The sequence below is a fragment of the Corvus hawaiiensis genome, chromosome 14 (assembly GCF_020740725.1).
Source record: "Corvus hawaiiensis isolate bCorHaw1 chromosome 14, bCorHaw1.pri.cur, whole genome shotgun sequence".
NCBI classification, from domain to species: domain Eukaryota; kingdom Metazoa; phylum Chordata; class Aves; order Passeriformes; family Corvidae; genus Corvus; species Corvus hawaiiensis.
In genome coordinates, this window is record NC_063226.1 from 4,125,725 (window position 1) to 4,146,406 (window position 20,682).

General features: G+C 41.3%; 1 protein-coding gene across 2 annotated transcripts in view; it reads right to left on the bottom strand.

The window, feature by feature from the left end:
* Window positions 1–3,173: 3,173 nt before the first annotated feature.
* DACH2 (dachshund family transcription factor 2) overlaps window positions 3,174–20,682 on the bottom strand; it is a 249,558-nt gene continuing 232,049 nt past the window's right edge. The window contains exons 8-12 of one of the 2 annotated variants that reach the window (XM_048319119.1): window positions 17,370–17,515; window positions 16,689–16,836; window positions 15,208–15,327; window positions 12,081–12,146; window positions 3,174–4,052 (exon numbers count right to left, since the gene is read on the bottom strand). In XM_048319119.1, coding sequence (XP_048175076.1) covers window positions 4,015–4,052; window positions 12,081–12,146; window positions 15,208–15,327; window positions 16,689–16,836; window positions 17,370–17,515 — 518 coding nt within the window. In that variant the 3' untranslated portion in view covers window positions 3,174–4,014. Of the gene's footprint in view, window positions 4,053–12,080; window positions 12,147–15,183; window positions 15,328–16,688; window positions 16,837–17,369; window positions 17,516–20,682 lie in introns of both variants that reach the window. The other variant, XM_048319118.1, reaches the window with a different exon arrangement.

Genomic DNA, 20,682 nt, shown 5'->3' on the forward strand with positions numbered 1-20,682 from the left:
TATACATACATATACAGATATATGTATATATGTGTATATATACATGTACATATGTATATATGTGAGGTCAGTGGCTCCTGGGACTGGTACAACATCCAGGAGACACTTGTGGAGAGCTTGGAGCTCCCAAACACAGCAAACCCCTCTCCTTTTCCCACAACTGACCCCTCTTGGATACAAAAAATGATAGATGGTGAAAGGGATCTACTGCTCAGAGAACACACATTTCAGTGTCCTTTCTGAAAGAGCTGTGAAAGCATTTTCAAACATGCTAGGCTGAATGTATGTTAAAATAGTTTAACTATTATAAATCATCCTGTTTTTAAAGTATCACTTATCATAAGAACATTTTAATGTATGGTGCTACATTTGCTTTCACAGTTTTGGGTTATGTCAACAGAATCATATAATGATGATGTAGTAAAATCTTACTGCATTTTTAATGGAAACTCAGAAAAATTGAGTTTTTATTTTAAAAAATGAGCTCCAAAAAGATTTTTTCCCCTGCCTTAGATGCCCACATCCAAACATTCTTAGATGCTCTATTCCAACAGAAGACCCAAACAGGTTCAGGCTAAAGGCAAGGGTGGGTGCAGCACCCACAAAAACTGCAGCACTTGTGCTCTGCTGATGCTGACTGGCTCATTTCAATTGATTTCTTTGATGTACAAATATAAAGCAGTAGCAAATCATTATCCATCTATAATACATCATTATAAAAATATTTTTTTTCTACCCTTCCATCACAGCTTCAAATCATCAAAAGATGCCCTTTAGCAGACAGAGCTACAGTCAGAATGTTTATTAATAGTGGTTTTACAAGTGCTTGAACATTTGCAGTACGTCTTAGAAATGATGATAGCACACAACCTGGCTTTAAAAAACTCTCTGAAAATTCCTTCCCCTCTCTGTCCCTCCTCAATCCACCCCAGCAAGGACAGCTGGGCAGGCGGATGCTGCTGGACCACAGCAGGAGGCAGCAGTGGGAAGGTGGGAAGTGCCTCCACGAGTGCTGTTGCCAAAGGTCCCAGATCCAAGCCCAGGCTGGGAATTGTCCCACGTGTATTTAGGGCTCAATCCATGCACAGCCATAGGAGGGGTTGTGGAGATCAGCCGAGGCCATAAAGGAAGTTTATAACAATTCAGGTTAGCCCACATTTTGTTATGTTACCAAAAATAGCCTGTAAATAAATACATTTATGGGCCACTTCCTTGTAGGCAGCAACTACTTACAGCAGCATTCAGGTTTTAATGCTCAGCCGTGCATTTCCAAAGGAGTGTTCTCGCTGTGGATTGCTATAGATCCAGGCTTCAAATGGAGATTGGGCACTATTGATCCTCTGGGGTTTATTATGGCCTGCATTGCACAGGATGCAGAACACTGCTGCAATCCACCAGCCATGCCCTTGCCTGCCTTCAGGCAGGATCACCTTGTGTCCAGCCAACACCAGCCCCATGGCCCTTCCAAAGGGCAGCCACACACCTGGAGAGGCTCTTAGGGACCCAGAACTGGCAGAGGGGCCGTGGGTGCTGCACCCCAAACATGCCCAGTCGAACTGCCCACAGCCCCCCCTGCAGCAGGAGGGGCCACCCGTGTCCCTCTGCCCCACCCCCAGACACAAAACCACCCAAAAACCCCAACCCCAAGAGGTGCTGTCCCTCTCTGCGTGCCAGCTGGGGCTGTTCTGGTGAGGAGGAGTGTGGTGGTGAAGGCTGAGGCTGCTCCTGCCCTCATCCACCCCGGGGTGGCTTTAACACCTTTCTCCCACGCAAGGTGTGCTCGTCAGGCTGAGCTGACACCCAAACCCCTCAGCCTCTTGCTTTGTCAATACTTACCAGGAGCCACCTAGGAAGGACTGAAAACAGAGTCAGTCTCTCAAGTTTATCAGTCTCCTAAACCTCGTTTGTCAGAATTTTGGCACTTAAAACTATCTTGGGATGGGCAGACCAGGAATCAACCCGAGCTCATCAAGCCAGGCTCAGTGCTGCCTTAGGAGTGTGTACATCAGCCACTGAGGGGAAAAATGTTCAAAAAGCCTTTATGGAGATTGAAGAAAAGTGCAAAAAAACGTTGGTATTTTAAAGACTGAGCTATTTAGTTACTTTAAGTCTTTCTAAACTACACAATAGTGGGTAACTGAGCAAAGATCAAAATGTGCACTTCCCAAGAGCACTGCCAGCACTGGGTCAGCCAGAAATGCTGCAGCACCCCAAGGGCTGTTTCAATTCCTTTTTAAAAATAAGATTTAGAAATTAAGTCCAGCCCTCACTTCAGAAAATCCCACTGGAATTGAAACTAAAATTAATGCAATACCTAAAGGTACAATTTAAGTTCTGGTGCTCCAATGTTTTATTCACACATGAGCATTTATTAAGAATCAGGAGGACTCTGAATTCAATTCCTAATGCTCCTATTTCTTTGTATCATTCAACTTTTGATTGACTGATCAACGGCAGCATGATTAATGCAGTTATTAGAACACCTGTTATAAAAATAATATGGAACAAACCCAATTTGTACATTGGAAGAATATTCTGGTAAGTCACCTGATCACCTGTAGAACAGAGGGCAACATGTTTCTTTGAACTGACACTGGGTAAGCTAAAACATTTCTTTTATGAACAAAAAAATCAGGTGATTCCATTCTGCTGTGTCACAGAGGCAGAGCCTGTTTACAAAAGCCTGCTAATGAGAAAAAAACGCAGTGCTAAAAATGGAAGAAATTGTGAACACTCCACACATAGATGCAGACAGAAGTAAACATAATCACAGGAAATATATGCCTCGTAGATCTATTTAAAGGTCTTTTTTAAGTGACAGTGATTTATATTCAGGGCACATGTGTGTAACCATGTGTACATCAACAGGAGCTTGTAAGTAAATAAGCACCGTGCCTTTGACCCAGCAATGAAAGTAAAGAGGGAACAGGTGATCACTTAATTCCACCTGACTCCAACCAGCTTTCAGTCCCATGTTTTGAGAAGGGAACGTTTCAGTTGCAAAGTTCAGAATCTGGAACATAACAATAATTAGGAAAATGTTTAATACCAACCCACCCTCTTTATTAAGTCATTTCTTCAAGTATTTTAATTAGTGCAAAACACTGGTTTGCATTAGTACAGTTACTATGGGAATTCACAGTCCAAAAAAAAATCTTAAAAGATTTCCAAAGTCAAACAAAAAACTTTTTAATACTGTATTTTTAGCAAGAACATTTTTAACAAAGAATGTGTACTTTAACTTAATATGGTACAACAGAGAAACCATACTTAAAAGTTTCCATTATCTAACACTCTACTGCATATTCATTTTTCCATCTTAAAAGACCAAAAGCCAAGCTGAACTGAGCATTAAAAAAAAAAGCATCAATTATAATCCTCATATTACGTCAGCTATTAGGGTTTAGCTCACACTTTTGAATTGGTCATCTAATGAAAGGACAATTTTTACATCGTTCTTTTAAAAAATGTACACACATTTCTTTTTAAAACGTAATATATATCGAGTATCTGCTTCAGTAAACAAAGCTTAATTTATAAACACAATCGAAACAGCTCCATGTTGAACAGTTTCAGTGATAAACTGGACTTGTATGATGTACAGCCAGTGAGGACCATTGTGGCTTAAAATCATTGTGCCATTGCTATTCAGTAATAGCCACCTCCTAAGGAAAAAAAAAAGTTCTTTTTTGGGGTGGGGTGGAGAGGGGAAATAATTCATGTATGTGCTTAAAAATACTAAAACTCCTTTCTATCTCCGGGGACCTAAAAATGATCTGTTGTGACAGGCTTGGTTTGGTATGGTAAGCTTGTAAAAAGTCTCAGGATTTCTTAATACGGCAGTTTTCAATGCAGCAACAGTAAATTGCTTGAAATTGTCCTTCAAGTTTCATGCTACAAATCCTGTTCCTCACACAGTACTGAAGGCATCAAAGGTTGGAAGGGACATTTCTCAGGAACTATATAGTCTTCAAATAGTGGTCATCATACATTTTTCAGCAGTAGGTGGTTCCTTCAGTACATGATGGTCGGCTTGATGTATGTTCTGTTTTCTGGAGGAAACAGAAAAAAGAAGAAAAAGGTCAATTGCACAGTTGAACATTTCATAATTAACTGACTCTTAGGTGGTTTCTTCACTTGGTTGTGGATTTTTTTGTTCCTCAAATGACCAGATCTACAAGTGATATAAACTGAAGTGATATGAACTGAACTGTCCAGCACGTGGGCACATTTTGTGTAGGGAAAGGAGGCACTGGGTGACAACACCTGGTCAAGCCCGCAAGAAATGACAAACACCCAGCACCACTTGCCCTGGTGTTTGCCAGCAATGGCTCAGGACAGGTTATGAACACTCTGATTAAGATTTCCTTTCTTTAAGGCATTTTTTTTTTCTCCCAAAGGCAGCCCGTGTTGGATTGCTGCCTCCCTGGGACAGACCCAGGGACAAGGCACCAGCTTTACCACACACCCTTGTCACTGCACAAAACCTGCCAGGGAACAGGGTGTTAAACCAAAACTGCATTGCTTTCAAAAAATGTAAATCAGGATCTGTTCTTGGAAAACTGTTCTTTCATTCAGAAACCACCACATTTTGCTTAAAATTCTATTTCTTTATTTAGAGAATGAAGCAGAAAAGCACTTCATAAAAATATTCCTAGTTATAGTACCTATCAACTGTGATTTTTCACATTAAGCAACTTTAAGCCCAGAGAAAAAATAAATATTGAAATGCCCACAGAAACTGAAGCTAACAAGAATCCATATTCCTGTTCATTATACAATGAATCATGAATCCACCCAGCTAAATCCGCAAGTACTGATCTGGAAGATGATAGCAAAATGATAATATGGAGCAGCATTTTGTATAATGTTGACATCTCTCCCATTACTGTTTTACATATGCCAATACTGAGCACTCCTAAGGAACGAACAAGTATTGACCTGCAAACTGACACTGATCCTTGGAGCAATCTCCAAGTTTGCCACATTTCAATTTCAAAATGCATTTCAGCTATAATATGAGTGATTTATCATTTAGCAGTAGCTGTCAAAGTAACCTCCTAGATAAAACAAAAACATCTGGAACCATAAACAGAGGAGAGCAGTAGCTGAATTTTAATCCAAATCCGACATGTTCACTTCATTAGGAACAGGAAACAGCTAATTAGGAATTGAATGTTTCGTGGTTTTAAGGAGGCTCAGACTCTCCAAACCAACATGATTTAATATGTATTTTGGATGTAAGCACAAATAAAGATCACAAGAGCCAGGGACGTAACAACTCCAGAGGAACGTTTGGGAGCCTCCAAAGAAAGGACTAAAATTAGTTTCAGGCCATTGGCTGCTGAAAATGCTTGTCTTAAACCTACTGGGGAATTGCTAAAGCCTGGGGGGGTGAGCAGAAATGCAAGGATTGAACACTGTGGGGTTTGTTTGTGGTTTTTTTTTTTTCTTTTTCTCATGATCATTAGGAAGCTGCACATGGCTTCTTCCCAGGGGAGGCTGTTCTTTATATTCTTATTAAATTTTAAGTATTATTTTTTAAATTAAGGTAAGATGAAGACATTGAGGGTACTGTGGGCTGACTAAACTTTGGAACAGGTTTCCATATTTCCTTCCAATTCCCTTTATTTCTCAAGCAAAGTTCAGTGGAGGTATCTGGAATACCTCTAAGAGACAAAAGTAAATGCCACAGCTCAAACCCAGTGCAGCCACCCAGGAGACACCACTGATCAGTGAACAGAAAGTGCATAGTTAAATATCTCCTTTTTTATAACACCCTCAATTATTCTCCAGAAATTAAAATACTTTTTTGTTGCTGTGCAATAAACTGAATTTCATGGCATTAACCACGTCACACAGCAACCACCTCTGAGGAATTAACGTGCTGGGAGCAGCTGTGCCCCCACTTACACAGGGAAGACAATGTGATGTTGTCAAATTAATCTTTTCTGGAGAATATTCACCATCTCCTCAGTGCAGCTGACTGCAAGCTACAGACCATTTTATAGCACTTTACCGTATTATATAGCAAAGATTTGAATAAATCTGTGTGCCATAAATGTATTCTTTTATCAGGTTTATCCCTTAATCAAATATTCATTTATGTGGGCTTCATTCTATTAAAAAATGAAATTATACAAAGGTGAGCAAAAGCGTAGATTTACAGTAGTTTAAAGCCTAATCTCATTCTCTAGGGGTAATACTGACAATATAAAAACTGTATAAATGATATTCCCTAACACTAAATATGCTTATGAGCCCCCTGTGCATGTTACACTGCTTTACAGCCTACAGAGCAATGCATGACTGGCTTAATAAGCAAGACATTTAGAAAGGAGGTTTTTTCCCCTTCACAATGCGTAAGACAAGCAAAGATTTCCGAGTTTCTTGGTGAGCCAGAGTCTGTGTTAATAACTGGAATTTTCCCTCAGGATGGCGTTCTCCTGCCCGTGTTGTAGCCCAGGGAAGGTGCAGCTCCTGCACTCTTTTTAGGCACAGCATTACCATTTGTCTCTTTCTTTCAAGGTTTTAATGGGTGCAGAAAGGATGAATCCAAAGGCAATAATCATCATCTGCATATTTATTCACCAACTTTTTGCTTTCTTTTTTGAATTTTCTGAATCCTTTGTGAGGCTTTGTTTGTAAGAGCTCTGGTTTAAATTTAGAATTCAGCTTTATTTCCCTGAAACTACTTTAAAACAATATTTTCACATGTACCCTCCCAATGTGCCCTGGCAATGCTGGTGTGCAAATCCAGTCCAGGCAGAGAAGAAACTCCAGCTGCAGCTATACCTTGGGATTGCCAGGGATCTGAGAGACAGTGTGAACTGTGGAGAAACTCACTGAAGGAATGAAAATTTGGGATCTGCTACACAGTGAGAAAATAGATAAATATGTTGTATCAATAATTGTACATTATCCATGTAATTTATAAGATACAACCCAGCACTACAGGCTGCAGAGAATATGAGCAGCAGGGATGAAATAATAAACTGGGAATCCTGCTCTGCCAGCTGAGCTGGAGGAGGAGCTGGGAGAGCAGCTGGAATAGGATCAGGTGGAGCTGAGAGCTGCCTGTGTGGCCAGAGCAGGGGCAGGGGAGGCGAGGGCAGCCCTGCGCCAGGCTGGGCCCTCTCAGAGCCTCTGCACAGCTCCTGCTCCAGGGCTCGGATCTAGGAGTCCTACAGGATACCCCACAAGTGTCCAACTGCACAGGAGCTGAGCTCTCCACCCTTCCCAGACCGGGTAAACACCAGCTCAGTTAGATCAGAGCCAAGCCCAGCTTTGGATGAAGCAACACATGGGAAATGCAATGCTGTAACAATAAATTAACTTGCAAAGCTGGGGCTAATTAGTTTGAACCAGTGTCTTTGTACAAAGGAAAAATCAGACAAAATCAGTCTGCTTCTACTGTGGATCACACCCCTGAGAAAAACCCTCCTTCCCTAAAGCCCTTGGGACACAGGAGTACTGCAGGCATGGAAGGCCCCTGATCATGGGTAAGGACCAGAGCAATTACCAAAACACAGCAAAGGATCCCTTTGCTGCCATGAAGGAAAGATGGACCTGGGCTGACGGTCAATTCAGCTGAATGACAAGCAAAAATGACTTCTTTGCCTGCTTATTAGTCGTCCAGCAAAACCTCTCTGATCTGCAAATATCCTTCAAACTGAGCAGTGAAAGAGCAGGGCATGGCTCTCTCTAGACCTAGAAAGAACAGGGTCAATAAATGCTGGTTCTGTGAGCAGCAACCAGCAAAAGTTGGTTTGTTTTAATCCCTCACACTTCCCTATGGCATCTCTCCACCCCTGCAGAGGTGCCCTCTCTGATGTCTCAAGCTGGCTGAGCCCCTGGGGATGCCTTGAGATTGGTACCAAAACCTCTCCTTCCCTCAGGACCGTGGTGCCTGACCCTCCAGGGCTGCTCACTCACAGAGCTGCTGGGTTAAGAGTTTCTTCCCCACTTTGGCTGCTGAGTCAACCTTGTCAAGTATTTCCTCATCCATGTTAACAGAGCTAAAGAAACTTGTACTAAACCCAGGATTTCAATTCAGTCACTGTAAGGCCCCGTTCCTGGTGAGCAGCTGATGGGGCAGCTCTCAGCTGCACGTGGCCAGTGTGGGCACGGAGTCGCATCTCGGAACTGCCGGGAGCTTTAGAAGAGCTTTTCTAGAGACTCTGCAATGACACAGCATGAGCTAACTACCAGGGGTTTAATAATTCACAGCCTCCAGAGGAGGACATGCACGAAGGAGAGAACAAAGCTCGGGCAGGAGGAAGAAAACAGGCCTAAGACACAGATATAGCAGGTTTGATTTGAAAACTCACTGGTTAGATCAGACTATTAATAAACTAAAGCCCAGTTTTCTAAATGATCAAACCCAAAATACATTCCAAACTTCAACAGTCCTTCATCTTTGACAAACAGATAAATATAAAATGTTATTCATGGTAACTTGAGAGTCTTTGTGCCAAATCTCTGCCAGGTTATGTCACAAACAAAAGCAGCAGCAGCAGCCCTGGGTGACCCTCTTGTTGCAGGCACAGTGAAGCACACTGGCCTGCCCGCCTATGCTGCTGCCTCCTTCCTGAAATTCAGAGTATTTTATTTTTTCGTAAATTGTTGTTATCAAGTATTACTGTAACACCTACTTTTTAAGATTTTAAGCTAACATTGCTTTGCTGATTGTTCCAATATCCCCTAACAATGAAATATTGTAATACAAAAGTTAACTAAGGTATAAACATGCGAAAGGAGAAGTCTCCCTGCGATCATAAAATGATGTTATTTTCTGTTCAGCAGTTCATGTTACTGCTGTTCATGCTAATTAATTAAAGGAGCTGTTGCTGTAATGTGCAAACAGGGAATCTGAGAAACTGAGAGGGCTTTTAGGTCTCGGAGTGAAGTTAAGTCAATCTGGGCGCGGGCAATCAAATGTAATGAAATCACTTGTCAGTGCTAAGCTTGCAAAAACTGTGAAGTTTGACTAGGGAGTAAAAGGATTATAATTAGATTTCCAATAGGATAATAACTAAATGGCAGAAAGCAGTAAAGAGAAAATATTACTTTGTTAGCTAATGGTGCTGCTGTTCGGTTTTAGTTTTTATCAGCACACTTGTAGTTGTGCTAATTTAATTTGCTTTTATCAGCAAAAATGCACTACTCGAATGGTACTTGAATGTCATTTGCAAAAATCATTGATCTGAAGGTGCACTTAATGACACCCAGTATGTTTATTTTATGTGGAAGGGAGATTGGCTGATAAAATGGTTGATGCACTGTGGTGCTGGCCCAGGAGTGAGCAGTGCAAGGAGGAGCAGGAGGGTGTCTGTGTGCTCATCCCCTACTCTGCTCCACTGCAGCTACCACTGACTGACATCTTCTGCCAGCTAAAAACCTACCAGCTCCAGCTCTGAATTAGATCTGGGATATGGAGGATGGAGGCATTAGACTGTAAAGTTCAAAAAAGTTGTAAGTCTTGTCTGCATGAAATTTCTGTTCAATTAATACACAAAGCAGAGGGAAAATGAGTCAACTAAATGGAAAAGATTTATAATGCAGATCAGAAACGCAGTACATGAACAGCTTGTGTTAATAAAATCATTTTAAGAAATGAGCATAAAATATGATATGACTTAATCACTGTGAAAGGTGGCTGTGCAGTAGTTCTGTAATTTTCCTTTAAACCGTCTTAAGGAGATACTGGCAGTGGAACTAATTGAATTTCAAAGGAAAAGCACTGTGTGAATGATAGATTTCTGTCCAGCAGAGCTATTGACAACAGAAAAAGAAAGCTCTGCATTGATGCTAAAGCTTTTTTTCTGAGCAATAGAAAGAGATTTTGGAAGCTTGGAAACAGCTTTGTATTAGGGACATGTGTTTTGCCCCTTCCTCCTCCCAGGGCCCGAAAAACAAAGGCAGCAAATGACAGGGGCAGTGAGGGAGTGTGCTCCAATTGTTAGAGCTGCAGCAGCAATAGGAGCTGTCAGGAACACGAATGGTAATCAAAGGGAAAGAGAATAAAAAGTTATTACAGTATCAGCATAAATAAAAATGAAAGAGACGGTGCTACAGAACAGGAACACTTTGAAATCTAAACAAGCTCCATGGAGAGCTCTCCAGAAAGCTTTTTATCAGCTGAGAGTGTTTAGTGACCTCACTTTAGCTCAGCTCCTCACATCTCCCTACAAGCAGGATTACCAGGCCAGGGAGGTCAGAGCCAGTGGGGCAGAAAGGGAAGGGAATGGTTTTGCCATGGAGGAACAGGGACAGGGCTGCAGCTCCTGCTGCTCAGGCCATGTCCTGTTCTCTCCAAGCCCAGGGACACTGAACACAGGGAATATCCAGCTCTCCCTGGGGCCACGCTTTTGACCCGAACAAAAACTTCCTGAGCCAAAACGTCTCTCAACTGAAGGGATGATGTAGTTGGGATCAGATTAAAAGAAAAAAAAAACCAAAAAAACGAAACCTGAAATAAAAGTGGTAAAATCACAAAGTTTTACTGTGTATTAATAAATTACAGGTAATGTAAGAAAGTTCTCTTGACTCCTTCCAGGAGTAAACAGTTGTTGAAGTGGCTGTGCATCACTTTCCTCACAGTATTCCTAATAATTTTTGATGTAAAGACACATTTCAGCCAAGTGTAATGGTTTTTCTCAACTGAAAACTGAAATTTCCTTTCTTTTCTTTACTAGAGTCTGCCCAGATGCACCTCTGACTCGCAGAGTTGTTTGGAAGAGCACTGAACACTCCTCTCAGCAGATACCATGAACAGATCACAAATGTTAGGAACATTTCCCTTGTTGAACTTAAATACATGTGTCCCAAGTGCTCATGCAATATTTTGACTATTTCTGGCAGCAGCGATTTTCCAATTGCAATATTGAGAGCACAGCTCTAATCAGATGTGCACATATATACACACACATATGTCAGATGTATCTATCTGCATTACAATAAAGCTGTGATTCTCCTGCTCTGTAATACAGAGTATATGAACCTAAAATCACAAGAAGAGACAGCACTAGAAATATTTGAAAGCTTTCCTGTAAGGATGACAGATGGACAACAGATGCATACCAGAGGTATGCAAGTCAAACCTTCCCCAGCTGAAGAGAAACGCTCAAGTGAGGTTTGTGTCTCTAAGTGCACTGCAGCCCTTCTCCTGTCTGCACAAACTGCCTTTAGTTACCTCAGCACAGGGGATTTTTGCACATTACCATTACATGATGCAATAGAAAGGGTGGAATTGCCCTAAGAAGCAGCAATTCTATGGAAGAGGCAGCTGTCTCCAGGCTGCCAGAGCAGCCAGCACAGAACTGAAGGGTCTGGAATGAACATGGCACAGGACTGAAGGGAGAAAAACTCTACAAGGTGGACTTTCACCAAAATCAGAGAATTTCAATGTTCAAATTGTTCAGACCAAATTTTATCACAGGTGACTGTGGAGTTTCTGTGTGGCTCAAAGAGGCTTCCAAGGGGCATGGGAATATCCCTTGGGGCTCCCTGCCTCGGCTCCCCCAAGAAGGATTTCACAACTCCTCATGTCTCAGACCTGCAGCCAGAACTCACTCACTGCTCTTTGGGAAGCACTCCAACCATACCTGGAGGTGCTGCACTCACACACAGCCACTGAACAGTGAGGGAAAAGCAGCACCAGATAGATGTCCATAATGTGAACATGGCTTTTCTTTTTCACTTATAGTTCATGTATTTTTTGAAAACACCTGCGATCTTAACAGGTAGGTAAGGACCAGAGGTAAAATATTTCACAAAGGTAAATCATATGTAAAATCCCTTTTGAACTAAGGGTGTTATCCTAGTAGATAAATATCAGTTTTAATACAAGTATCACCTCTAAATATCACCTCAGATAAATACCACGTCTACTTAAAGTTAATTTCTGATCTTGTAAAGTACGGTTCTTACAAAGGTTTTCTACATCAAACAGCAAAACCAACTGAAGTTCTGTAATCCACATTTATCTTAAAGCAGGAAAACAGATAAAAAAATGACTCTGCATTTCACTTATTTTTAATGACAAGCACACAGGTGAGAAGCTGTGGTACATACTGCACCTTGCATTGCTGCACTGTCATGTTGGGTTCCGTTGTGTTCTATTTCCATGTCTGGGATTCCAGCATCTGAAAGATGGGAGACTGAAGATTAATGCATTCCCCTTTGCCCCTCTCTCAGGCATCTTTAGAAAAATATTTATAGCAAACTAGGGTGCTCTCCAAGTTAACATTGGTCTTGCATAAAACATTTGGTCCTCATAGAATTTTCAGTAGTAAATTGTTTCCAAAATGTGCAAACATTACTGGTCTCACAGTGAATTATTTTTAACGTGCTTCACATTTGTCTGACGATCAGATAATAACCAACACGTGGTAATAATATGTCTACAAAATCCTCTTGGAAAATGAGGGCATCTGACACATGAAAAATAAAAGTCAAAATTAAACTGCGATAATATTAAACTACATTGACTCTTGTATATAGCCAAATACCTCCAAATTACAGAGTTGAAGAATACAGCCAGGGCCAGGCAACAGTTTTGGGGTGTGTGTATCAGTTTGTGTGAGTGCATGTTACAGATAAGAACTGTGCAAATTGCATTTCAAACCTCAGCTCGGGATGTGTGAGCATGTGTTACCACCCAAACCAAAATTACAGCTGTCATATTATGTGAAATATTTCCAGATCTCTGAGAAGAGCTTTCCAAAGAGGACTGTGCTCTGTGCTCTTTTTTTTTTTTTCAAGTTGAGAAGGAGTCTCATGACACTCACTTTGGACCTATTTAATTTCATGTTGGTGATACCTCTGTCTGCACAGTCCTTGGGGTGGGGGCGGGGGCTCCAACACCCCAGGGTGTTACGATAACAGATGCCATGATCCACCTTGTGCCAACAAGGATTAGCATGAAGGGGATGTGATTTGAATCCATGGCACCTCAAATCCTGAAGAAACATCTGCTTCCCTTATCATACAGCACTTAGGAATTGCAGGAAGGAAAAACCCACACCTGAAAGAGAGCTGTGTGCACAGTTTGGGAGTTTTTCGGTGCAATATGCCTGTTCTGAACTTTCTCAAATAGAGAATAATTGCACTGTTGCTTTCACAGATCCCTTCAGCTGGAGTGTCAGGATCTGTCACAGAGGTGATGCTTTGCTGGTGACCCTGCAGTAACAGAGCTCTGTGTGAAAGCAGGGCAACCCTGCAAAGTACAGTCCTTACAGGAGAGCAATAGCTCAGCAATAAATGTGTAAATGAAATATATGTCGTGTGTGCATATACAGCTCTATAAATGTATATATGATCCAAAAAAAGCAGTATTTTCACAGATACAACTTTTTACTTATAAAATTACAAGTGACTGCTATTCTGCAGGGTTTTCCTTACTCAGATTCCTGTTCTTAAGGCAAGTGCAGGGCACTGACCTATCAATCTGAAAAGGTTCTTTCTTTTCAAACCCTTCAGAGTACATGTTGTATATACCAAAAATGACAAAGTCATCTGTAACTAGTAACAGCATCTGTTAAATGAGACAGACTGTCAGAGTTAAATTAAAAATACTCAGAATAGCCCTTCACATTTTGTTGTCATAAAATTGTACCTGCAATTAAATTGTGGATTAAGATGCTAATGAGCTACCTGATTTGCATGCGCAATCAGATTAGCATGTAAATATCAGCTGCTTGCAGGCACTAACATATATATGACTACCTGAGTGTGCCTGCAAATCAAACTGCTGCAGCCAGGCCCACACTAGCAGATGTAAAGGTGTGTTAATCACACTGTTGGCACGCTGGTATCCCTGAATTTGTGGCTTCCAGAACTGCTGGGTGCTCCTGGCTGGTGTGTGAGCAGCAGGTGCTTCCCTGCAGTGGCAGCACCCAGGAGAGTGACCTTACAGCACATCAGGATTTTAGGTTTTTTCTGACATTCATCTCAAGGTGCTGGTTCTGTCCATGGGATCCAGTCTGGGCATTTGTCTCATCCAGTGGACGTGGTGGAGAAGGTTTTTGCTGGCTCTGGCCACCCACTCTCCCCTGGTCACTGTCCCCCATCATGGTGCGACTGCAGCTGCAAATCCACATCTGAATCCCCCCTGGCCACTGCCAGTGCTCCAGGGACGCCAGCCAGTCCCTGCTTCCAGGGTTCTGCAGGGCTATAAACCAGCAGATGAGAGGATGCTTCTGAAAGATGCTGCTCTCATCCTCACAGGGTTTATATCCCTTGGGTGCCCTGATAAATCACGGCTCACAGTCCCGCAGAGCACTGTGGTGGCAGCTCACACACACAGCCTTGCCCTGGCTTTAGGGAACAGTCTGGGCAGCTCTCATAGCTGAGAACTCCACACAAGCCAAATTCATTATTTTTGCTCAGCAGTCAGGCAGTTTTTGCACTCTGCAGTCTCTAGCAGTGCCCAAAGCAGGCAGCACAAATTAACACACCACAGGACACCAGAATGCAGCAGAGACTGAGCGTCACTCTGACTCCTGAGCCTCTGCAGAGACTTCAGGTACGGATGCACAGACTAAACCTGAGCTGCAGAACCTGAAATTAATCATATCTCAACTAGGTTCAGTCTTGAAGATTCAAACCAAAGCTCTAAACTTTGGTCAGAACCATCTTAAGCACAAAAGGCAAATTCTCCCAGTAGCCAGAACTTAATCACTGTTTAGGAGATGAACTGATTTGCTTTTGTTTCACAAGAGTATTTGGGAAATGTTCAAAACCCAGTCAGCTCTGAAAGCTGATACATATTTAACAAACTTAATAGGTCCTGAGGCTGAGCAAACTTCAGCCAAACGGCTTTTAACATGAAGCTCAGCAGTTCTAAAAATGAATCTGCTGGGAGAGAAGAGTTCAGAGAACCTTATAGGAACCAAATTTCACATTGTCTTAGCTGGCACTGTAACAGATTTCTCTGTAATATATTCAGCATTTCTTGTCATCTCTGTGTAAGCTGCTCTGTCTGTTTCTCTAGTTGCAGACTTCTTTATTTTTTTAATTCACGACCCAGAGCACATGGCCTGAAATAGATTTTTCATTATTTCAGGAAAGAATTGTGGGGGTTTATTCTGAAATTTGCTCTGTGCATCATCTGATTTTTTTTTTTCCTCACTCAATCAACATCATTTTAAGCTGACTGTGAAAGGCCAACTAAGACATTACCATTTAACATCCTGAGACCGTCACCTGATGTGGCCTGTTTAAGCGCCTGTTCCACTTGTTCTCTTCTCTTGGATTCAAATTCCAAAGCTTCTTGCAATTTTCTCTTTGCCTTCTTCTCTTTCTTCAAGCGTTTCTGAATTGTGGCTGAAATGTAAATACAATGTAAGAATGGCTGTTAGGGCACAATTAATAGATGATGGAGGCAGTAAAAAATTAGTTTATTTTTGATATTCAAAGGTGCAGTTCTAGCTTGAGACCCTTGTAACAATAAAGATGTGCATGTGGTGATGACCTGAAAGCCAAACAATTCAGAGGATGCTGCTTATTGGTGAAATTCTCTTTCAAGTCAGGAGCAATCAAATCTGTGAATGATCTGAGGTTTTTGGTGACTTAACTGGGACTCAGGAGGGGCACAGCGGGTTGTCCTACAGGGAGCTGAAGTTTTGTTTTACAGAAATATACAGTCCCACCACACTTGGGTGATGCAACATTTCTGGACACCCACTGCAATTTAACAGCTGCAAATAGTATTTACTGACCCTTCACAACTCGACTGAGAAGTGCCCTTTGGTGGCCCTGAGCGAGATCTGGCACTCCAGACAGTTCCACACACCCAATTTCCATTCGAAAAGCACAGGAAGACAGGACTTGGCACCTACACTTTTGGTCTTATCTCGTTTTATCTTCCTGATTTCACGGATGTAATCTAGAAGTAGCTTTTGGCACATGAAGTGCTGCTCCTTTCCTTCAGATGAAGATCTGAATTTTAAAAAGAATACTGCCTCCTTCAGAACGGCACAGCGAGAAATTCGGATTTACCAATTTAATTGCCTATTACTATCAAAAGCTTCTAACCAGTCATGGTTTTGTCTCAGAATGACCCATTTGGGGTGTGCTACTGTACCTCACTCTCCTGACGCTAAAAAATATATAGGGTTATCTGCTTCAGATCTTGCACTTGGGCAGACAATTTCTCACAGCTCTATTTTGTTGGGCTGAAGTTCTTCACAAGAGAAACTGAGCAGCACTGAAGCTGCAGAAATGTGGGCTAGAGAAGTAATGACAAAAATCACCTAAATACCCAGATTACAGCCATATCTTTCTCACAGTAAGACAGATTCTCAATGCTTGGAGGGTAACAGCAAAAACAAAAAGAAATTAAAGCTGTCAAATGAAGAAATCAGGCTGGGAATACCTGGGCACAGTGGTGCTAGTACACCTGTAAGCCATGGAACTGCACCAGCTTCCCTCCTCAGAACCTGCCAAAGCTCTCTGAGGCCAGTTGCCCTCCAGGTAATAATCCTTCAGCCACTGTTCTGCTTACAGAAATGTGTGCTTCGTTCTGGTTTTGTGAAATTTACATCTTTCATTACCAGTGCTGCTCCACTGCTGCACTACACTGGAGTATGGATGTCAGCTAACCCTGAGTCCTCGACAGCTCCAGCTGGAAATGCCAAAGGGTTACACATTTAATAGATACCTAAACTCCATTTTCATTCACTCACCTCTGCTTTGCAGCTCAGCTGTGAGTTGCCTTTCCAAGCTCTCTCGTAGTTCTCGCTCTCTACAAAGCTCCATCTTTAGCTCTTTCTTTTCCTGCTGTATCTGCTTTTCCTGGACTCTTGCATTGTCCACAGCCACTTTCAGCAGGCCCTAAAACACACATAAATGCAAGATCTGAAAACACCATTCTCTTTCAGAAGTGGCAAAATTCATCCATTTGTTTCTTTTACACCCTCTAGGAAAACAGAAAGATTAGAAGCAGGAACCTACAGACCTGGAGCACAACTGGGCATTGGAAGTAGCCAATGGTGTAGGAAAATGAGGAATTTTGTGGCATGGGATGATTCAGTACAGCTTTGGCTAATTCATCCTGCTGCTGTGGTTTGTTACACACACAGTGCCATGTCTCTGCTGACCTCAGGAACTGCAGAGAGAAACACTGCAGCAATAATGAGAATGGTGCATTTCAATATGACCATTACTGCCAATTATTAAGTCAAATATACAATGTATGAAACCCTTCCAGGACTGCTGAGACTAGAGAGAGAAGAAACCTAAGCATGACATTAAATAAAAGAGATGAGAAACTGCAGATACAAAATAGTTTCTGAAACTTTTTTAAGAGTGAAAAAGAAACATGTTATCTATCATGACATAACCTGGCCCTGTAGAGAAGAATTTACCTGAATGTTGGTTAATAGTGTTTCTACTGATGAAAGACCATCAGCAAAAAGAAATGGCGCCGGAAATCCAGGAGGCAAGGCCTGTCCAGCCAGTTGGACTTTATCTAAGGTTGGTTTCATTATTGGAATGGCAATTTGGACCTCTTCTGTAAAGATAGGTTTAAAAGCGACATCAGAAAGCATTGGAAATATAGGTGACTGTAATTTCTAGAAACTAGCATTTTGTTTATCTGGAAGTCAAAATACAAGTGAGTTAGTAAAATCAACATTGTTTCAGTCTTTGGGCAGCTGGGACTGTTGCCAAGGTAAGTTTGCAAAATAGTACAGAACAATAATCAATACACTGAGACTGTAACACAGCTGTAATGGAGTACAGACTATTATACTTCAAATTCTACAGAATTATACTACAGAATTATAACAGTATTACGCAGTTCATTAAACCTGAATGACCTGTCTTCACTCTATCATGTTTGCCATTCTGTGATGTGCATTTTTTGTTGCTATAACCTTGGCAAAATTCTAATCAAGGAATGTATCCCATCTCTTTACTCCTTTACCTTTCCCCTTCCCGTGCTCAGCAGTAAATAATCTCCACTGAGCCACCCATCCCCTCCCGGCTCTGCCAGCACTGCACGGAACGGGAGCATCCCCTCCAGAGAGCAAACTGGGGCCTGGCAGCTGCCCCTTCACTCCTTCTTTCAAATGCATTGTGTGGTTATAGATCAAGCTGTGCACGGACAGCAGAAATGTGTACCCAGAAAGGAACAATGTTAGTAACTGGTTTTTTCAAGAATCCCTTCAATTTGGTGAGGAATCAGTACTATCACCAATGAACTCCCATTTTTGAATAGAATAATTTAAGCAGATTTTAGGACAGTAGATGTATTCCTTCTCTCAGATCCCTGTGAGTACTTCTTCCCACGTATTCATTTTAATTGCTGAAAACTACACAATTAAAATCTAGCTGTCTCTAAAGCCAAATTCGGTACATTTCTTTTACTCTGAAATGCTAAAAAAATACTTCTGTGCAGTATTTCATGAAAATCCAGTCTATACATATATATCTCATGATCCTGCACTTGCAGAAATCATGATGAGTATCTCCTTTTTAGTGAAGCCTGTGATCCCTGCCTTGGCCATGAGCTCCTGATGCCAGTGCTCGCTCAGGGAAGCTGCACAGCCAGCCCCCAGAGTTTCATCTGTCAAGTGCCTTGGTCATATTAAAGCCTGGATTTACAATTAGACCACACCATATTCCAAAGGTCTCCTTCTCCCACTCCTGTTTTTAAGGAATAAACAACTTAAAAATAATCTGACAACTAATTAACCCAGGGTAGCTCCACAGCAGCACTATTTTCTGGTGTAACACACTCCAGAAGCCTCCATCGAGCTGCACTTCTTGCCATGTGTCTGAAACATCCACCTAACAACAAACCAGGAGCATTAGCAGCTTTCAAGTATTCTTTGAAATCTCTGGTTTGGGAGTATTTTGTCTTTGCTCTGTGAGTTCATTAAATTGAGCACCTTCCTAATGATTTTTCAGGACTAATAACAAAAGCCAGTAACCTCTACACGTCCTCAGAGCCAGCATCTTAGATGGAATTTAAGTGATCCATTTAAAAAATCCCAGCTCGGGTAACAAACTCAGACCACGAAGTTTGTGCTGATTCAGACACACCATTTCTCATATTTAAATATATCAGCGGCAGAGTTTTTTAAATAACCTGATTAGTTGTCACACATGATGCTGCACAGAAATAACAGCTAAGCCACAGAGTCACAAAAGACTAAACAGAAGTGGCATTTGAAGAAGAAAGCAATACATGAAGTATGCATAACAAAACCGGAGCTGCTCTAACACCTCTAGAAATCTCTGCTATTTGGAGATGAAAGTAATAACATTAAATTGGCCGAAAGGAAAATTACTATTGACTGTGAAGACAGGTTGCATGGTCTATGGTTTGTAATGCTACTGTACAGCAGATTGAAGTTTCAAAATAGTATTACTCTTCTTTAAAGAGATAGACACAGCTAAATTAGGTGCTGCTTGCTGCAGTGAGGATCAAATGCAAAAAGAATCGTATTTCATCAGACCTAGTCAACACCAGGAAAATAAATAGAAATATAAGAGGTATGCAGGCAATGATTCATTTTGATAATCTGGCCCAAGAGAGACACATAGAGACAGCACACAGATCTAAGCTTCTACCAAAAGACAAATAGGACACAGAGGGTGGGAATTGGGATGACAGTGTAGCAGAGGTCACATCGATTTTCAGCAGCAGTTTTCACACAGATGAGATAACCCTGGACTCTATTTGGCCCATTGTTCATATCCTACCTGTCCCAGAAGCAATAAATTTCCAAGTCCCAGAAAAAGGGCAGTAAAGAAGAAGGATTCTACTTATGACTTCTTATGATTAAGTTTTTGTGCTAACCAAACATGCTTTGCAGACCAAGGTCACATTGCATGTTAAAGTCTGTAATAGCTGAAACTAGAAGCAGCATATTATGTTTTAGCGTATATGGGTGGAAACTGTCAAACCATTCATCATTTTTTTTTCTGATTGAAATCACACTCTGCAAAGATGAATGATAAATGCATTAGAAATCTATTTCAATCTTGTAATAGGTGTTCACATCTGAACGGTGTCTACATCTTGCCCATACTCTGAGTAAGTGCGCAGTTAGGCAGAAATTTATTAGCTAGACTTGAGGAATCATAATTGGTAAAGCAATTAAAAATGGCATGTGCTGGAAGCATTTCTTGTGGACTATATCAAATGCATCTCTTTAATGGAAAAAAAATAGTGTTGATTTAAGGATTTTGATTTTAAACACCACTAAAAATATAAATGCTAAAAGCTGCACTCACATATACAATACAATAGAATAAGCAAGAAATAAAGCCAAGACAGCTCCAGTCTGAGCAAGGACACAAACAACCTTTCTGATTATTGAAGCAAAGTGGGAACTACTTTTATCGAGCCTGTTTGTTAAACCTGCCATGCTTTATAAAAGCATTCAGGAATCCATTTAGAGCGCAGTCTTTTTATTTTAATTTCTAGCTGACATCCAGATGAATAGATGAAAGCAAGAATTATATTGCAGAGCAAAGAAATACACAGTAAACACTAACAGTGAATGGAGTATCATCCTGGGAAAGCACACAGAAATCTGCTAGGAAGTTTCTTGCTCTTAATTCAATATGCTTAAGTATTTCATCTTCTGTCTTCTGCTTAAATTGCAGGAACAGGGATTGGCAAATGAAGCATCAACCTCCAGACTGAACACAGCGCTGGGAACAGGG